At 45.7% G+C, this 18,074-nt stretch overlaps 1 protein-coding gene across 1 annotated transcript; it reads left to right on the top strand.

Moving 5' to 3' along the window:
* The first annotated feature begins 261 nt into the window (after positions 1–261).
* NAT10 (N-acetyltransferase 10) lies at positions 262–16,690 on the top strand. The gene is made up of 28 exons (XM_015632154.3): positions 262–437; positions 1,955–2,046; positions 2,403–2,574; positions 2,867–2,989; positions 3,327–3,388; positions 3,628–3,742; positions 5,061–5,168; positions 5,264–5,397; positions 5,745–5,838; positions 6,210–6,308; positions 6,840–6,976; positions 7,073–7,197; positions 7,486–7,636; positions 8,036–8,132; positions 8,963–9,079; positions 9,169–9,270; positions 9,377–9,451; positions 9,932–10,048; positions 10,215–10,348; positions 10,819–10,867; positions 11,304–11,397; positions 11,482–11,592; positions 11,923–12,095; positions 12,201–12,320; positions 12,913–13,011; positions 13,375–13,448; positions 14,555–14,638; positions 15,672–16,690. Exons 1-28 carry the CDS (start codon positions 330–332, stop codon positions 15,763–15,765), a joined length of 3,060 nt encoding a protein of 1,019 aa, XP_015487640.1. The 5' UTR covers positions 262–329; the 3' UTR covers positions 15,766–16,690.
* The last annotated feature ends 1,384 nt before the right edge of the window (positions 16,691–18,074 follow it).

Below are 18,074 nucleotides of genomic sequence, written 5' to 3'. Positions count from 1 at the left end.
CAAACAACACCTGTGGGAGATGGAGGGTCTCGCAGGGATTTTGGGAGCCGCCTGGAGGCGGTACAGGAGTCCTTTCCCATCTGGAAAGCAATTTTCAATTATTCTGCTTGAAAGTTCGATATACAGAGAATGTGTGTTTATACAGAAATGTGTCTTTAGAAATACCTCTTTGTACGCGTCGCGCAGGCGGCCGGCGCGGGCAGCCCCGGGGTCCTTCCACGCTGCGCGGCGCCCGCGCCCGGCCCCACGTGGCTCCCACGTGGTGCAGAGGGAGCGGAGCCGGGGGAGAAGTTCCGGGAGCCGCGGGAAAAGCTCCGGGAGCCGCAGCCATGCAGCGCCGCAAGGTGGACAACCGAATCCGCGTCCTCATCGAAAACGGCGTGGCGGAGCGGCAGCGGAGCCTGTTCGTGGTGGTGGGCGACCGCGGCAAGGATCAGGTAACGCCGGCCCGGAGGGGTGCGGGGTTTGTGGGTGCTGAGACCCAGCCGAGCCTGCCGCAATCCTTCAGTCCCTGCTCCTCCCTGCCTGCAGCAAGAGTTAAACCTTCACGGCCCCAGGCAGTGCAGGGGCCTGAGGGGGAGGGACTCGTAGGGACGGAGGGGTTGGAAGTGGTGCGTGAGATTTTCCTTAGACATCTCCTGCCTGGGAAGCTCATGAACTTCAAATGAAACTCACGACAGCCTGGGGTTTGTGTGTTTGGTTTGGGTTTTTTAAACTGGGGCAAAGGATATTAAATTTTCTGCCAGCTGGAGGTTTTTTCCCCTCGGTTCTGCCCTGAGCTGTGATAGTTTCTCTCTCGGAGTGGACTTTGAGTCGTGTCGCAGATGAACCTACTCGGTGAAGTTGTGTGGAGGAAATTAGTTGCTAAACTCGTTTCTCTTCAGAGACTCTGGCCTCGTGTTTTTGGATTGGGGAGGGGAAGAACAGCACGGCAAACCCATGATGTTTTCAGATAAGTCAATTCACAGAATCACAGAATTGTTCAGGGTGGAAAAGCCCTCCCAGATCACTGAGTCCAGCAAGGCCAAACCACTCACTAACCCACATCTCCAAGTGCCACATCTACATGGGTTTTAAATCCCTATAGGGATGACAGCCTGGTCAGGGAAGAAATTTTGCCTTGTATCCAACCTAAACCTCCCCTGGCACAGCCTGAGGCCATTTCCTCTCCTCTCTGTCCCTTGTTCCTGGGAGCAGAGCCCGACCTGGCTGCCCCTTCCCATCAGGGATTTGTGGAGAGCAATAAGGTTCCCCTGAGCCTCCTTTTCTCCAGGCTGAGCTCCTTTCCCAGCTCCCTCAGTCACTCCTGATGCTCCAACCCTTCCCCAGCTCCATTCCCTTCCCAGTACACCCTTCAGTTCCTCAGTGTCTTTCTTGCAGTAAGGGGCTCAAAACTGAGCCCAGGATTTGAGGTGTGGCCTCTCCAGTGCTGAGCAGAGGGGAACAATCACTGCCCTGGTCCTGCTATTGTTCTCTTCTAACTGCTGTGTAACTGGTAACTCATTTATCTCCAGTTTGTGGGCAAATAAAATAAACTAATTATTAAAAAAAAACAAACTTGGAAAATAATGAGTTATTCAGGTGGCAGTAGAGGAATGTTGGCATTATTTACTGATGGGTTCTGGCATCTCTCAGGTCTCGTTGTGTTCAGTGTTTATTTGAAACACTCTGGAAAATCCATATGAATGGATTATCTGTAAGAGACAAACGCTAGGAACTGTGTTTAGCCTGGAATTATCAGTGTTAGTTGTGCCAGAGAAGGGAACTAAGGAAACAGGAGTTAAAATCCAGTGTCCTGCAGCCTTGGAGAAGGCACAGACACAGCTTCACTCCATGCCAAGGAATCCCTCTGTTCTCCGCAGCAGAAATACAGCTGTAAAATGAAGTTTAGAAAAACACTTTGCTTTTTAGTGTTCCCCTGGGAGCTGTTTGTGAGTGCTGTGTGCTTTGGCAGGTCGTTATCCTTCACCACATGTTGTCCAAGGCCACAGTGAAGGCCAGGCCCTCTGTCCTGTGGTGCTACAAGAAGGAACTGGGCTTCAGCAGGTGAGAGATCCCGCGGGTGTCTTCCTGCTCTCTGGGGAGCCAGCACTGTAGGCTGAGGGATTTGGGAGTGAGGGGTAGCCAGGATTGTTTCTGGAGAAGCTGGGGGAAGTTTACTCTTCCAGGACTGAAATTTGGCTTCCATAATAGAGTTGACACTGGCAGGGAGAGACGTGTACAAAGAAAGTACCTCTGGTTTTTCTACTGTAGCTCTAACACTGACTCTACTGCCCTGGATCAAACTCCCCCGCGCCTTTTTAAACTCCCAACTTGGGTTCCTCAGTTGTTTAACCTCAGTCATATTTAGGACTGAGCTCTCCTTTCCCAAGAAAACTCAAGTAACAATTATTTTGCCCCAGCCACCGGAAGAAGAGGATGAGGCAGCTCCAGAAGAAGATTAAGAGTGGAACTTTGAACATCAAGGATGATGATCCCTTTGAACTGTTCATAGCAGCCACAAACATTCGCTACTGCTACTACAATGAAACTCATAAGATCCTTGGGAACACCTTTGGGATGTGTGTCCTTCAGGTGAGGAATTACTTGGCTCCCAAAAGGGCATTACAATAATCAATTGAAATGTTGCAGGAATAGGTTTTTTTGCTTCTGCCACTTCAGTTTTGGTGGCCTTGCTTATCCCTCAGGAGTTGTGTGAGGGCAAGGTGGCCTTATTGGTAGGAGTTGTGACAGGACATTGGTTAGTGGAAATCTAAGTGTGAGTTAAACATTGAGGAATAAAGTTTTTAGGCTTTCTGTGCCTTTCAGTAGGAGCCAGCTGCACTGCTGGACTCTGGGCAACTCTGAAGTTCTTCTCATTCCCCAGGACTTTGAAGCCTTGACTCCAAACCTGTTGGCCAGAACTGTGGAGACAGTGGAAGGTGGTGGAATTGTGGTGATTCTGCTGAGAACTATGAACTCCCTGAAGCAGCTCTATACCATGACCATGGTATGTCCAGCACAATGTGTCTGTTCTCTACCAGCAGCTACACTGAGGTGATGCTGAGTGGGTATTTATTGATTCTCTTATGGGCTGTTATATTCCTTCCTTCCATCATCTTTCCTGCTCCCTCTTCATCTGGATTTATTACACTCAGGCAGTCCTGGAATGCTGCTAATGTGGGTGTTTCACAGTAAAGTTGGAATCCTGTCTGGGATGTGCTGTGGCTGGAAATGGAGAGACAAGAGTGGGAAAGAAGGGGTCACAATCCTGTAAATGTCTCTGTCACTGGTGCCCCTTCTCCAGATTGACATTTTCTTTCTGTTTTCTTTGCTTTTTCTTTCAGGACGTTCACTCTCGGTACAGGACAGAGGCCCACCAGGATGTGGTGGGGAGGTTCAATGAGAGGTGAGTGACTCAGAGTGCAAAGGATCTGGGCTGTCTGCCCAAGGAAAGCACCAGGAACAATGTTGGATATTCCTGATAGGAAAACATCCCACAGGTTTGCAGTGGAACAGGCCTTTTTTGGAAGCTGAACTTGCAGCTCAGCTGTGGGTAGCTGTAAATACTCAGTGTTTAGAAGAGAGTTCAAATGAACCACCAGGCAGTGGTGCTGGTTTTTTATTGAGTTTTCTTTGCCTGCTCAGGTTCATTTTGTCCCTGGCCTCGTGCAAGACCTGCCTGGTGATCGATGACCAGCTGAACATCCTGCCCATCTCCAGCCATGCTGCAAACATCACTCCTGTCCCCCCACAGTCCCAGGTCAGTGAGTGATCCCAGCCCTTTTCCCTGGCAGAAATCCTCTGAGTTTGCCACAGGGTGTTAAAAATTTCAAAACAGGGATTTTTTTTTATTTTTTTTTTTTTATTTCACCCTAATTTATATCAAGGGATGGCATTGCAGAGAGCAAGCAGAACATTCTGCAAAAATTATGTGGGTGAAGCTTGGGGAGCTGTTCTTCCTATACTCTGCTTATTTTTTTCAAATTTTCTCTCCTGTCTCTTTTTGTGCTTGCCCATATTTATTAATTTTCCTGTACTGCTGCTCAGCTCAGGGAGGTGGAGCTTGATTGTGGTTGCATGGAGGGATTTCAAGCTGATGGATATGTGGGACAGCACAAATAAAAATACTTTTTTGGCAGTTGGAGGGTGGGAGAGCACTTTTGAAATAAGTATATTGCAGGCTCAAGACAGAGCTGGAAGCTGTGGCAGTTGTTTCAGTTTCTGAGTTACACATGTTACATTCCAGGAAAAATTCCCTGAGGATAATCTAGACACAATATTTGCACTGTTAGAATTGTATCCTTTTATCACTTCCAGTTGTAGACTGCAGTAAAGTGGAACCAGTTTTAAGCAGAAATCTTGAAGCATTTGAACTGTGCTGTGTGGCCTAAGAAATAACCAGCACAGGTTCTGTCAGAGATGGTAAAAACATTCTAATAGGATGCTGATTTTAAAAAGAAAACCAAAATAAAGCAATCCCTTTTTATCATTAGAGCTGCACTGACAGCAGCACAAATGCTTATCTGTTGGCTGGAGAGGCTGGTGCTTTTGGGATTTTAAGTGACAACCAGGAAAATCAGCCTTCATTCCCATCTAAAACAGATTGTGTTTGTGTCCAAGTTTAATGTTTGGCTCTGAAAGTCTTGATATCGTTTTGGTATTGGTGCTGCAGTAGTTCTTCCCCCTGCACAGTCACTTCATGTCACAGGTGTAACAAAGATCATGAATGTCCAAAGACTGAAAAATGAATGAAATTGTTCAGAACACTTTTATATAATCTGTTTTTCCTAGCAATGCCATTCTCTTAATCACATGTGCTGCAAAATCCTTCCCTTTTTTCCTCCAAGCCTGGGGAGGTCAGGGGAACGCCTTTGTGACCATTCTCCTGAAAATGTCTGGAAATTTATGTTTTAAATACATGTCTGGCCATATAAATTCTCATGTTTTTGTGGAATATGTTCTTCTTATGGTAACTTTTCCTTCCAAATCCTTCTCTGCCTGACCTAAGGTGTCAGAAGACACCACAAAGGTAGGATTGTGCTGAAATGTCCTTGGCTCATCCTGTTGTGTGCCTGTAGGAGGAGAGCCTGCGGCCCCAGGACCTGGAGCTGAGGGAGCTGAAGGAGAGCCTGCAGGACACACAGCCTGTGGGAGTGCTGGTGGATGGCTGCAAAACCCTGGATCAGGTTGGTGTGCTGGCCAAAGCTGAGGTTCTCTGGGTGTGGCAGGTCATGGTGTGACAAAAATTCACACACTTTTCTGGGGGTTTTCTAATCCTCAGGCAAAAGCAGTTCTAAAATTCATTGAAGCCATTTCTGAGAAGACCCTGAGGAGCACTGTGGCATTAACAGCAGCCAGGGGACGAGGGAAATCTGCTGCTTTGGGGCTGGCCATTGCTGGAGCAGTAGCTTTTGGGTGAGTGATCCCCCTCTTCCAATCCCCCAGGCCTTACCTGCATCCCTGAGTTTAAAAAAAAAAACAACAAAACAACAAAACCAAGATGTCAGCATCTAATTTCCAGTCTTAAATCCCTCATTTTCAGTCTTGTATCTTTTGATTGCTCTATACACTGTTGGTCAAATTTTACTTAAAACTCAAAATAATCACGCATGAATTGAGATTAAGTATCTGTAGGAATCTGCTGTGTTTTAGTTAGTAGGTAAAGTCAACCCCTCCTAATAAAAACCCATTCTATTTAGTACCTAGGTGGTAAAATTTGTTAGAAAAATCGTTCAGCTCTTGTTTTGTGTTTTTCTCTGCAGTTACTCCAACATCTTTGTCACATCTCCCAGCCCTGACAACCTTCACACTCTCTTTGAGTTCATATTTAAAGGCTTTGATGCACTGCAGTATCAGGTATGGGGAGCAGACTATTTTACAGTACTTCCAAAGCATTCCTGCCCAGGAGGTTTTACACCTCATCTGTGCTTTTGGCTACATATATTTGCAACTAGCCTTTTTTTTACTATGTTTTGTAAAAAAAGGAATCGTGGTAGAGTTATGTTTCTTTCTCTGTTTTTAAGCAGGGTAAACCAGTTTCTATGTGAAGTAGATTTTAACATCAGTAAATAATTTCCCAGTTCTCAGGCCTTTGAAGCTTTTATAATAATTTTTGATTAAAACGTGAAATAACAGTGTTTGAGCTTATTTTGATGATGATGATGATGGTAACTTATTTTTTAATTAGGTCTTGACTTTTTATATTGTTTAAAAATGTTATTTTCCAGGAACACCTGGACTATGAGATTGTTCAGTCCTTAAATCCAGAGTTCAACAAGGCAGTGGTCAGAGTGAATGTGTTCAAGGAGCACAGGCAGACCATTCAGGTAATTGGCATTCTTGCCTTTCCAATTTTTGTTCCTGGCTGTTGTTTTTGCCAGTATTGAAGTTGTTTTGATTTTAAGCATGTTCATTCTGTGTGATGTGTAACTGTCCTGGTGGGTTTTGGTGTAGGGCAGATCTTTAGGGAGTGACTTCCTCAAAATACCTTTTCTCTTTCAGGATATAACTTGTAGATTACAAAGCTCCCTCGTGGGTTTCTCCCAAAACAAAAGCAAAGGAAGGTGAAAGGAGCAGTGCAGGAGGAGCTTTTAGTGATTAGATGTCCTTTATTTTCCTCACCTCTGCAGATGAATTTGTGTGAAATTGTGCTAAACAAGATATGTGAGCCAGTCCTTGTTAGGGCAACATAAACACTCTCCTGACTTTCTGTTTTTCCACATCTCAGTCTCTGGCTTGGTGTTTGAGGGGAACAGGGACAGCAAAGAGCTTTCCAGGGCTTCAGCTTTGTGAATTCTGATGTTTCCCTGATTGCAGGCAGGCTGCTGCTGGCAGTGACCGTGTCCTCTCGTTTGCAGTACATACACCCTGCTGATTCTGTGAAGCTGGGCCAGGCCGAGCTCGTGGTGATCGATGAAGCTGCTGCCATTCCTCTGCCCCTGGTGAAGAACCTGCTGGGCCCTTACCTGGTGTTCATGGCTTCCACCATCAATGGGTAAGGCTGGAGCAACTACTCGGGGCTGGGGCTTCCCCAGAGCTCTGGGTGGCTGCCTGGTTCCTCGCTTCAGCATTTCTGTGTTCTGGTTTCCAGGTATGAGGGCACAGGTCGGTCGCTGTCCCTGAAGCTCATCCAGCAGCTCCGCCAGCAGAGTGCCCAGAGCCAGGTGACCCTGACAGCAGAGAACAAATCCACAGCCACTGCCAAGCTCACCTCAGGTACAACACCTCTGGGTTGTGTGTCACCGTGGCTGGGGCTGCTGTCAGCCAGATCCCATGGCTGTCCCACAATCCATGTGCTTTGCAGCTGTGGGAAAGGGCTTGTGTGGGGAAGTGATGGAACTTGGTTGGTTTTCCCTCCCAAGTTTCAGATGGAAGGCTTTTAAGAGGTAAAAAATCAGCAACTGACAGATTTCTAATCTGGGGGCCCTTCAGAGCACAGGGATCCTGTGGGATGCTTGTCTGGCTGTGGCTTCCAGCACTGAATGTCCTTTGCAACCCTTGCAGCTCGCACGTTGCACGAGGTGTCCCTGCACGAGTCCATCAGATATGCCCCTGGGGATCCTGTGGAGAAGTGGCTGAATGATCTCCTGTGCTTGGACTGCCTCAACATCACCAGGATCATCTCTGGCTGCCCTCTGCCAGACACCTGTGACCTGTATCCTCACTGAATGTTTCTCAGCCTGGTTGATAGTTGGTTCTGTAGCTGATGGGATAAGCTCAGCACACGATCTTTTCCTAAGACCTCACTCCTGGAGTTAAGCTCTCAGGGCACTGAGTGGTGTGTTGCCAGGACATCACCAAACCCCAGTTTGCTGCAGAGACAACCTCAAGGAAGGGTTGCATGAAGGAAAGCCCTTGTTGGAGTTTGGCTTGGAAAGGTTTATCTGTACAGATGAAGGATGTGAAAGCTGCAAACACTGCCCAACATCATTTATTCTTGTAGATTAAGCTGTGTCTAAGAGGACAAGCCAGTTTGTGTCCCAGATGTTGAAAATAAACAGGAAGCTTTTTCCTGGTTTCCAAGGAGGTGTTTTTCCTTAATCCCTGTGTTTAGATACTATGTAAATAGAGACACACTCTTTTGTTACCACAGAGCCTCAGAAGTTTTCCTGCAGAGGCTGATGGCCCTGTATGTGGCTTCACACTACAAGGTAGGGCTTGGACTTGTTCCATTCAATTTCAGTCCCAATTTCAGTGTGGAATCAGCTGAGGAGAGCAGTGCGTGTTATGACAGCCTAACTGAGATTTCTCAACAGCTTTTGTTGCTTCTTGTTGTGTACAGAGCTGTGTTCTTCTTTCTCTGAGATCTCTGCCTCAGTCCTGGCTGGACATACTGGATTTCCAGATAATCTGGAATACTTTTGCCTTGAGAAAATGTGGAGACTAAAATTCCAAATGAGCCTCCAAGCTTATCAGGATTTTATCAGTGCTGAACCTCGTTTGCAGTTCTCTTTACCATGTTCTGGTGGCCTCAAGTTCGTCAGGAGCAGCACCATTATGAGACTCAAAAGAGTAATTCATTTCAAGGTTTCAAGATCAGGGATGATTTGTAAATATGAGTGGGAAAGTCCCCTGAGTCTGAGTTCTAAAAATCCGAGGCTTATAAAAAGCATTTAGGATCTGGTACTTAGGAGGTAAGAAGCTGTATGAAAATAGGAGTTCAGGTTCATACATATTAGAGCACACAATTTCCCCTGAGGAAAACAGATACTCTCTGGGGGTGTGACAGCACGAGTTCCAAATTTCTTAATAGCTCTAAATTTGGAAAATAGAGGGATTGTTTAGAAATCAGCTGGCCTTTGAAGCTCTCCTCATGGAATAACCATTTGGGTAACACTCTCAGGCACATTTCTGTGGCATTCTTGGGGTTGTCTTGTGCAGGGCCAGGAGCTGGACTCAATTCTGATGGGTCCCTTCCAACTCAGGGTATTCTGTGATTCTCTGGACAGTTTTTAATCTTTCTGATGTCTTTACCCTCCAGAACTCCCCCAATGACCTCCAGATGCTCTCTGATGCCCCTGCCCATCATCTCTTCTGCCTTTTGCCTCCTGTTCCACCCACCCAGAATTCGTTACCAGAAGTCCTGGCTGTTGTTCAGGTAAGAGAAGGACTTGAGTGTCAGTTTTGATCCTGTTGATTAGGAGAAAGCATTTTGTGTGTGTTCATGATTTGTGTCTTTCCTGGCAGGTGTGCATGGAGGGAGAGATCTCCCGCCAGTCCATCATGAACAGCCTCTCCAGGGGAAAGAAAGCCTCTGGTGATCTTATTCCCTGGACCATTTCAGAGCAGGTGGGTGATTTAGCTGTGCACTTGCACCCAGGGTGTATTTCATGTATTTCTTGTTTCCAGAGTGCCTAACTGTGTCCTTCAAATAGACTTTTTGTCTGTTGTGCAGTTCCAGGATCCGGATTTTGGGGGCCTCTCCGGTGGGCGTGTCGTTCGCATCGCGGTTCACCCGGATTACCAGGGGGTAAAATACCTGGGACCCAGCTGTGGTGGTGCCATGGAAATGGCTCTCCAGGCAGAGCTCAGAAACAGTGAAAACACTACAGTTCCTCCAGTTTTTAGCATTTTAAGCTCAGGGCACCATCCCAGTGCTCCCATCATTCTTAGGCAGCATGGGGACATCCCAAGCTGCCGTACACAATCCAGATCCAGATATGTTTACTGTGACATTACCAAGTGTTTGGCATTTTCTGAGTGCCAGAGTAAAGCCCCAAGAATTATTACACAGCCCTGAACTACAAGGGTTGATGGTGATTTCAGGCACCCTGGTTCTGTACTGTCCTCCTCCCAGGAGCTGCCACATGGCCAAAAAGAGCATTTCTGCAGTGACTGAGTGATGTCTCTGCTGCTGATTGTTAATAGGTTTTAAGCAGGGAATGTTGTTGCCCTGTGTTAAAAAATAGAGATCTCGTTTTGCTTACAGGGTGTTTTTACTTCTTCACAGATGGGCTATGGCAGCAGAGCTCTGACTTTGCTGCAGATGTACTACGAAGGCAAATTCCCATGTTTGGAAGAAGAAACAGTTCAAAAGCCAAAAGAAATCACAACTGTGAGCAGTGAGGTAATTTTTTTTTTATTTTCTGTCGTTCTAAGCTGTGTAATTTTCCCTGTAAGTCTCCACTCAGTAAGGAGGAAATACTCAGATTTGGTTTTCATACAGAAGAAGAGCTTTAATTTACAGCTTTCTGTGGGCAGTGCTGCTAACTCATTGCCACTTTCTTTTCCAGACTGTTGGTTTGTTAGAAGAGGTTGTGACACCTCGGAAGGATTTACCTCCTTTGCTGCTGAAACTGAGTGAGAGACAAGCTGAGCACCTGGACTATCTCGGGGTGTCTTATGGCCTGACACCCAGATTGCTCAAGTAGGACATGGTTCTATTTCCCAGTTATATCTTGCCCTTCTGAAAAAGATAATGAGCTTTACTTGCCCAGCTTTTCCAGGGTGTAGAAGTAACAACAGCCTGTGATAGGTAGGGAGTAGTTAAATTCTAATCCCTGTGACCTGTAAAAACTTGAGGTGCTGCTGATTTCAGAGCTGGTGGTTGTTTTCCTGACTGATGTAAATGCCTTTCACAGCACCTTGAAAGTTTGTGCATTTTTTGAAATCACAGTCATAATTTTTCACTCCCCAGAGCTGGACTCTCAGTCAGGTGGGTGCTGTTCCTGCTTTCTGTCAGTGCTCATTTGCACTTGATTGTTGGAGTGACTTAAGAGACTTGTGTATGTTCCTCTCCAGCTATCCTTGTACAGCAGATAAATTGCATTTAACCACAATTTATTACTGTGTGGTCAACAACTCCATGATTCTCAGTGTCTTCCCTCTTTCTCCCAGGTTCTGGAAGCGTGCTGGATTTGTGCCAGTTTATCTGAGGCAGACCCCTGTAAGTACCACACTGTCCCTGAGTGAAAATCCAGCCCTACTGAAATCCCTGGGCATGTATTCCTAGTAGAGTCTGTGAGAAGGGGTTTGGGGCAGGAAGGTTTGCTGAGTCTGCTTTTAGGGCTTGGTTTATGTTCATTTTTTTCCTTTGGGCCTATTGTTAAGGAGTTTTAGGGTTCTGAATGGGGGTCTTGCACATAAAAATACAGAGCTGTTGAGGGCTATTAACATGGTTATTGGTAAAATAGTTAGATTTACAAAATTCTAGAAGTTCATAGGTTTTCCATTAGGTAGAGGTGGTCAGTAGCAGTTGATGCATTTGTTGTTGCTGATTTAGAAGATAATTTCCCTTCCTCAGCTGAGCACAAAGTGCAAAAGGTTCATGGGGATGATGGGAAATCCATCACAGAAGCACAGAATTGTATCTTATTTATCAGAATGACCTGACTGGGGAGCATTCCTGCATTATGCTGAAGATGCTCAATGAAGAGGACTCTGAGCAGGAACCTTGGCTCACTGCTTTTTGGAAAGGTACTGACTCTGCAGGAGCCCTCTGTGCTGTTTATAATTCTAGAGGTCCACTGGGATAATTAATTTTGTCCTCTTGCCCTGTAGATTTTAGGAGGCGCTTCCTTTCCCTGCTTTCCTACCAGTTCAGCACCTTCTCTCCCTCCTTGGCACTGAATATTCTACAGAACAAAAATATCAAACAGCAGCCCCAAGCACGTGAGTACCCTGACTGGGACAGCTGTAAGTGCATGACAGAGCATGGCTGGAGCCTGGCACCTGCAATTTACTATTTTCTCAGGATGTTCAACAGAGGAGAATCCTCTGGGAGATTCTTGGTACCTGTGTCTTGTGGGGTTTTAGTGCCTGTGTTGGTCAGAGGGTTTTTCTGCTGCAGCAAGGGAGCAAACCTCTTTTACAGCAAGACCAATGAGAATTGTTAAAGACAAAGGAAAAATATTAAATACCTGAATAAATGCTAAAGACTGAGATCCTGGGTAGCTCTGAAGAACATTCCTGACCTTGCTGTCTTTTTCCCATCCCCACCAGCCATCAGCCGTGCTGAGCTGGAGTCCGTGTTCATCCCGTATGACCTGAAGAGGCTGGAGATGTACTCCCGAAACATGGTGGACTATCACCTCATCATGGACATGGTTCCCACCATTGCCAGGATGTTCTTCCTCAGCCAGATGGGAGATATCTCCCTCTCTGCTGCACAGTCGGTGTGTATGGACAGAGTGGAGCGAGGATTTGGGAAAAACACAGCGGGGGCAGTGGGGAATGTGTGTCTGTATTTGCTCTGTGACTGAAATACATCTTTTCCTCAGGCCCTTTTCCTAGGGATTGGGCTGCAGCATAAATCTCTGGACCAGCTGGAAAAGGAGCTGGAACTGCCCAGCAGTCAATTGATGGGGCTCTTCAACAGGATCATCCGCAAAGTAGTGCAGGTGGGAGCAGTAAGACAAGCCTTGGTCATGGGGGACAATCATTCCAATATTAACAGAAAACAGGGCACTGAGAGAGAGCTGGACCAGAGCTGGGCATCCTTGATGCATCCCCAGTTACTTCTTGGCAAGGTGGGGAAAATCCCAGCTGGAAAACGTGTGGCAACGATTTAAATTACCATGGCAGGGGGTTTGGAGCTGGATGATCTTTAAGGTCCCTTCCAACCCAAACCACTTCATGATTCTGTCTAGTGATTTTACAGATAAAAGTGCCTTATCTTATGGTTTTCCATGTTGAAATGTCTTGACTAGGATGATGAGCAGACAAGCCACATTGCCTGAGCCATTGTTCAGAGCATTGGTGGCATCTCAGGTTTACTTGGAAAAAAATAAAATTATTTTCCAGTGTTATCTAGAGGTAGACTTGAAATCCAGTGAAATAACTGGAAAGTTTTGAATCTGCTTCCTGGTTTTCTTTCTCTCTAAGGTTCAGGATAGCAAAGCTTTGGAGTCTGGCATTAGGAGTTCATTGTAGAGGTGATAAATGGTGTTTTAAAAAACAAGTCTTACATGTGCTGGGTTATTTTATTTTCAGCTGTTCAACACAGTCCAGGAAAAAGCTGTGGAGGAGCAGATGGCAGCAACAAAAGATGTTGTGATGGAGCCAACGCTGAAATCTTTAAATGACGATTTGGTAAATACAAACTTTATTGCTGGTTCATATGTAAGCACTTCTGGGAGTTTGCTTGAGGACAGAAACATTAAATTTTCTTGGATTGAAAGGGTTCCACACCACATCTGGCACTGTAAAGGAGTTAAAACCTTACAGGTTTGCATTATGTGCACCTGGAGTTGTGCTGCAATATGGGGTTTTCACAGAAAATTACAAGTTTGTGTGTACAAATAATGTAAAAATGCAATTAGATAAGAGAGAAGCTATTCAGCACCAGCTGGTATTTATTTTAGGAGGTGCATTTGTGGGAAAAGGCATTTTCCTCCCATGAGAAAGCCATGGTTGTCCTCAGGACCTAATGCATCTTGTGCTGTCCTGTTGCAGGAGGAAGCTGCAAAGGAATTCCAAGAAAAGCACAAGCAAGAAGTGATGAAACTGAAAGAAATGGACCTTACACAGTAAGAATTCATCTGCCTGGGTCTCAAATCCAATTTTTCCCTGAGTGGAATGCTGGTGTTGCTGGGATTTGTGCACAAGGTTGTAGGTGCAGTAAACCATCAGTAAATGAGAACTGGTGTGTATTGTCAGCAGTGGGTAAAACATAAAAACCCCAAATCAATGCAAAAAGAGCAACCAGCCAGTGCTTTTACTTAAGGGTCAGCAGATTTCCTTCTGGATCAACAGGAGTTGCAGATGCCACTGATTGTCTCTCTCTTCTCTCTCCCCTCCCACATTTTGTCTTATAAACTGTTCACTGTGCTCATGTCCCAGGAAAGTTGTCTGGCTTGGCTCTAAACTGATCTCTGTTAAATCTGACAAAAGGAATAAAAGCTTCTTTGAATCTTTGGTTGTCATGTTTGAAGAAAGGACAAGAATGGATGTGATTTGAAGTGACTTGCCACATAAGGGAACACAAGTCACATAAGGGAAATAATACAACCAAAATGTTTTAAAATTAATTCCATTTTGTAGCATTGATAGTGCTACATACTGGACTGACTGAGTTTCCTTTTTCTTTTTCTCAGCCAGAAATAGATTTTTGTTCTTCTCCATAAGGAGAGAGAGATAAAAATCTATTTTGAATACTTTTCAATGCAGGTAATATAAAACTTGAGAGGATTTGTCCAACATTGTTTGGCTTTGTGGACAAGGCCTTATCTATTCCAAATCTCCAGGAACTTGAGATATGGAGAGCAGTCACTCCATTTTGCTACACAATTGCTTTGTCTCTTTAAATCTGGATGTAATTTCCAGGGTGCTTGAACACCAAGGGCCACAGGACATGAGTTTATTTGAGTAGCAATTACTGTCTTTATTTCTCTTTTCAAAAGCAAGCTGCAGCTCTTCATATTTCCCCAGACTGGTTTAGAAAAGCTGTGCCATGCCAGCTTTGCCAGCCTGTCTTCGTGTATGTTTCCCAAATCCAATTTGGTTGGGTGCTGGCACAGTGGCTTTGTTTGCAGAGTAGAGTGTGCCTGACAGTAGAAACACCTTATTTTTAATTTTTTTTTTTTCCTTTGTGCTAACAATTTGACTTGATATTTCCTTCACCTTTCCCACTTAGGTACATTATCCGGGGGGATGATGATGAGTGGAACGAGGTGCTGAGCAAAGCAGGACAGAATGCTTCTGTCATCAGCTTGAAAAGGTAAAGGAACTTGAAATATTCCAAAGATCTCTCTGGTCTTTCCTGCTGGCTTTGTTAAAATGTTTTCCAAAAGAGTGAAGCCTAAGGGTTCACTCTTAAGCCTAAGTGAAGCCTAAATGCAGGTTAAGTGAACTCAGTGTCCTGGAGAGAGCCTCAGTTTTCCTGGGAAAATTGGGGTGTGAGCAGCTGCAAGCTCTACTGCCCAGTGCTTCTGTAAGGATAGTCCTCTCTTCATTAACTTGTTTAATCCTGACTTTATTGCTGATGATCTGATCCTGATCCCACACAGAAGCTGGGACTGTTCCTCATTTGGGTCACTCATTCCACTTGACTGCCCCATTTGCTTTGGGATCTAATACTAGGTGGGAGCCCCTGGAGGTGCAAATTCAGGGAAGAATTCTTTCAAATGTGAGCTTGAGCCTGGAAAATGTCTGTGTTTCTGCAATTCTTTAATTTTCATCCATCTTTCTTCTTCTGCCTTGCCCAGCGTGTAATCTTCCCATATTTTCCCTTGGGGATTTATAGCTGAGACTTCCCTTCTCACTTATTTCTGCTTCCTGGGGTGCCTGACAGCTCAAGTAACTAATTATGTGATCTCTGTTCCCCCCTTTCATGTTTTTTTCCATGAAAGCTGGAAGCTGTAAGTTTCCAAAAGCCTTCCAGGAAGGAGAGAGTCTTAGCAGTTGCTTAAAAAGATCAGAGCTTGGAATTCTGTTGTGTTTGCTTGAGACAGAGTCCAGTGCAGGGACAAAATTGAATGTTTAAAACTATCAGTGGTAGTTTCTCTTCTGGGTACTCTAAATTCCAGATGCCCCATTTAGGACAGATAAAATTTTGAAAAATAAAGACAAGAGCTAAAATTTAAGATCTTCTGGGTTAGAGAATCTCAGGACACTATAAAATCTAAGTCAAGCTCTTGTTTGTGCTTTTTCTAGCACCAAGTTTAAATTTTCTCCCTCACTCCTGTTTTACAACAAAAATTTCCCTTGGCAATCCAGTGTATTTTAACAGATGTTTTGTTCCTGCTTTCCAGTGAGAAGAAAAGAAAACTGGAAACAGCACGAGGACCCAAACAACAGAAGAAATTTAAGAAGACTAAAGATCTGAAGCAGAAGAGGAAGAAATGACTTAGAAGTCAACCAGTGAACTTGAATGAACAAGTGCTGGGTCTGTACTAGAGAAGACCTGTTCTCTAAAGCAAGAGACTATTTTGGAGGGAAGAAAAATCCTTAGAGGCATTTTTCAAGTGTATTGTGGGAAGAGCAGTGTTCAAGTGTTTGTGTGAAGATTTTTATATGAAGTGTGACTGCAGAGTGTGAATGAGGGACTGGAATGCACTGGGATGTTACAAAGTTGCTTGAGCAGCTACAGCATTCCCATTCCAAGAGGGCAGATCAGCCTGTAAACTTCCTGCATCTTAATGGTTCTATGGTTTATTAAACAAGAGTTTGGACAACAAAGGACAGAAATGTGACTCTGCCTTAGCACTGCAGCACAGTGATCTCTGCAGCTGCTGGTTCTGGTAGTCCTTTGGAGCTTGAGGGGGTTTTTATGTACTTTGTGTTTGGGGCTGATCACTGCACACTCTGTCTCCCTGCTGTCCTAGAGCTGCCCCTTGGCTTTGGTGGAAAGTTTTGTGCTCTGGTTGCCAGAAATCAGATCTCTTTGCGTGATCTCTTTGAGCTCTGGGGGCCAATTGAGCAGCTCAGCAACTTGGCAATAACTTTGTGCCAATCTGGAGGTAGGACTTGCAGTGACTCTGGGTCTGCTGCCTGTCAGACTCCAGAGGCTTCAAACCCAGGGCAAACATTTGCCATAGAGTGTCCCAATCCTAAATGCCCTGGTGCATTGCTCTGATATTCTTCTGGCTTTTTGCTGTGGGTGTTTGGAACAGAGACAACCCTGCAGCTGATGCACTGCTGTGTTGTATTTACCTGCAGATCTCACAGCTCCTTTTCCTGGCAAATCCTAAGGAAACACTTCCTTTCTAGGTAAAGACAGCTTTTCTTCTCTAGGAGGCTGATTTTAATTAAACACAGATTTTGCACAACACAGCCTGTACTGTGGTTTGGAAGCCTCTATGGTGTTGCCACCACAGCTGGTGACAGTGGCACATCCCTGAGCAGGGACATCTGCAGCTGCAGCCCTCAGAGGGGCTGGGATCACCCAGCAGCACTGCCAGGGCTGTGGTGGCCACTGGCTGCCCTGGACTGGCTCCAAAGGTCTTGGAAAAGGAGCAAACAGAAGGCAAGGAGTGTGAGGCTCTCGAGAGCTGTGGCCAGGAAGTGCACAGAAGAAAAGGTGAGTGTGAATTCTCCCTGGTTTTGCTGTTACTGTTAAAAATAGTGGTGTGCACCCTGAGATGGTCTGTCCTCTTCATTCCTTGGAGCCTGTTGGAGTGCTGGCCTGGGTTTGGGAGGAGCCAAGTATCTTGGAGCTGTGAGGCTTTTCCTGACAGAAATCCATGATGGGGATGTTTTCCCTGGCTGTCCCAAGGGGAAGGAACAGCTCTGGAGTCTTTGCAGCCACAGGCTGGGGATGCATCCCCTGAAAACCTGTTCAGGATTGTTCATCTGAGTCTGCCTGTGGCTTCCAGGGGCCCCTCCTGGAGTTCTGGATATTCCAGTGCTGCTTTTTAAAGAAGGAGTTCCAAACACAGTAAGTCAATCATTCAGTCTGAGCTGTCACAGTGGTGGGTTGTGAGGGGGAGGAAGGAGGGGTAGGGGATGGTATCGAAGACATTCCCAACTGGAATTGGGGCCGTTCCCTTCAGACACATTTACATGGGCATTAAAGGGCTGGTCCCAGTGCTCCAAGCCCTGTGTGGAGGTGAGCATGGGAAAAGGGGCAAATTACCAAAAAAAAAAAAAAAAAATAGGGAGAGGGAATGATTTAGAATTCCTGGCCTTCCTTTTTTAACAGAAATTTATTTTGAGGCCCAAGCTTAAAAAACCTGGAGTGTGTGATTGTTCCCAAGTGTCACACTTCCAGACTAGGATCTGATGGGGTTATAGCAGAACCATGGAAGGGGTTTGGTTGGAAGGTACCTAAAAGCTCATCCCATTCCAACCCCCTGCCCCAGGTTGCTCCAAGCCTTGTCCAGCCTGGCCTTGGACACTTCCAGGGATGGGGCAGCCACAGCTGGGTAACAGATGATGTGTCTGACTCCATTTCCCTTCCCAGCTGGGCAGCAGATGAGTGGGAAACTCCCACAGTTTTTTTTTGGAAAAAAAAAAAACCTGTTGGAATTCCAGGTTCCAGCTCCACATGGGGCACTACAACCAGCTGTGAACACTCACCAGAACACTTTTGCCATGGACCAAGTCATCCCCTGCAGCAGGAAGTCTCCCATCCCCATGGATTCCCCTCCCACTGACCCAGCGTGTTTTCCACCTCCTTTGTCCCAGACAGGAGACACTGGCTGCTCCTCTGGGCA

Source organism: Parus major, chromosome 5 (genome assembly GCF_001522545.3).
Source record: "Parus major isolate Abel chromosome 5, Parus_major1.1, whole genome shotgun sequence".
Lineage (NCBI taxonomy): Eukaryota > Metazoa > Chordata > Aves > Passeriformes > Paridae > Parus > Parus major.
The sequence above is the reverse complement of the archived record's forward strand: the minus strand, read 5'-3'. Positions and strand labels throughout refer to the sequence as shown.

What these genes read in the sequence shown, in the direction of transcription:
- NAT10 (XM_015632154.3), top strand. Translation starts at nt 330, where the DNA reads ATGCAGCGCCGCAAGGTGGACAACCGAATCCGCGTCCTCATCGAAAAC. An exon ending in ATGTGGCTTCACACTACAAG is followed by an intron (nt 8,133 to 8,962) that starts GTAGGGCTTGGA and finishes TTTACCCTCCAG; the next exon opens with AACTCCCCCAATGACCTCCA. An exon ending in CCTGGACCATTTCAGAGCAG is followed by an intron (nt 9,271 to 9,376) that starts GTGGGTGATTTA and finishes TCTGTTGTGCAG; the next exon opens with TTCCAGGATCCGGATTTTGG.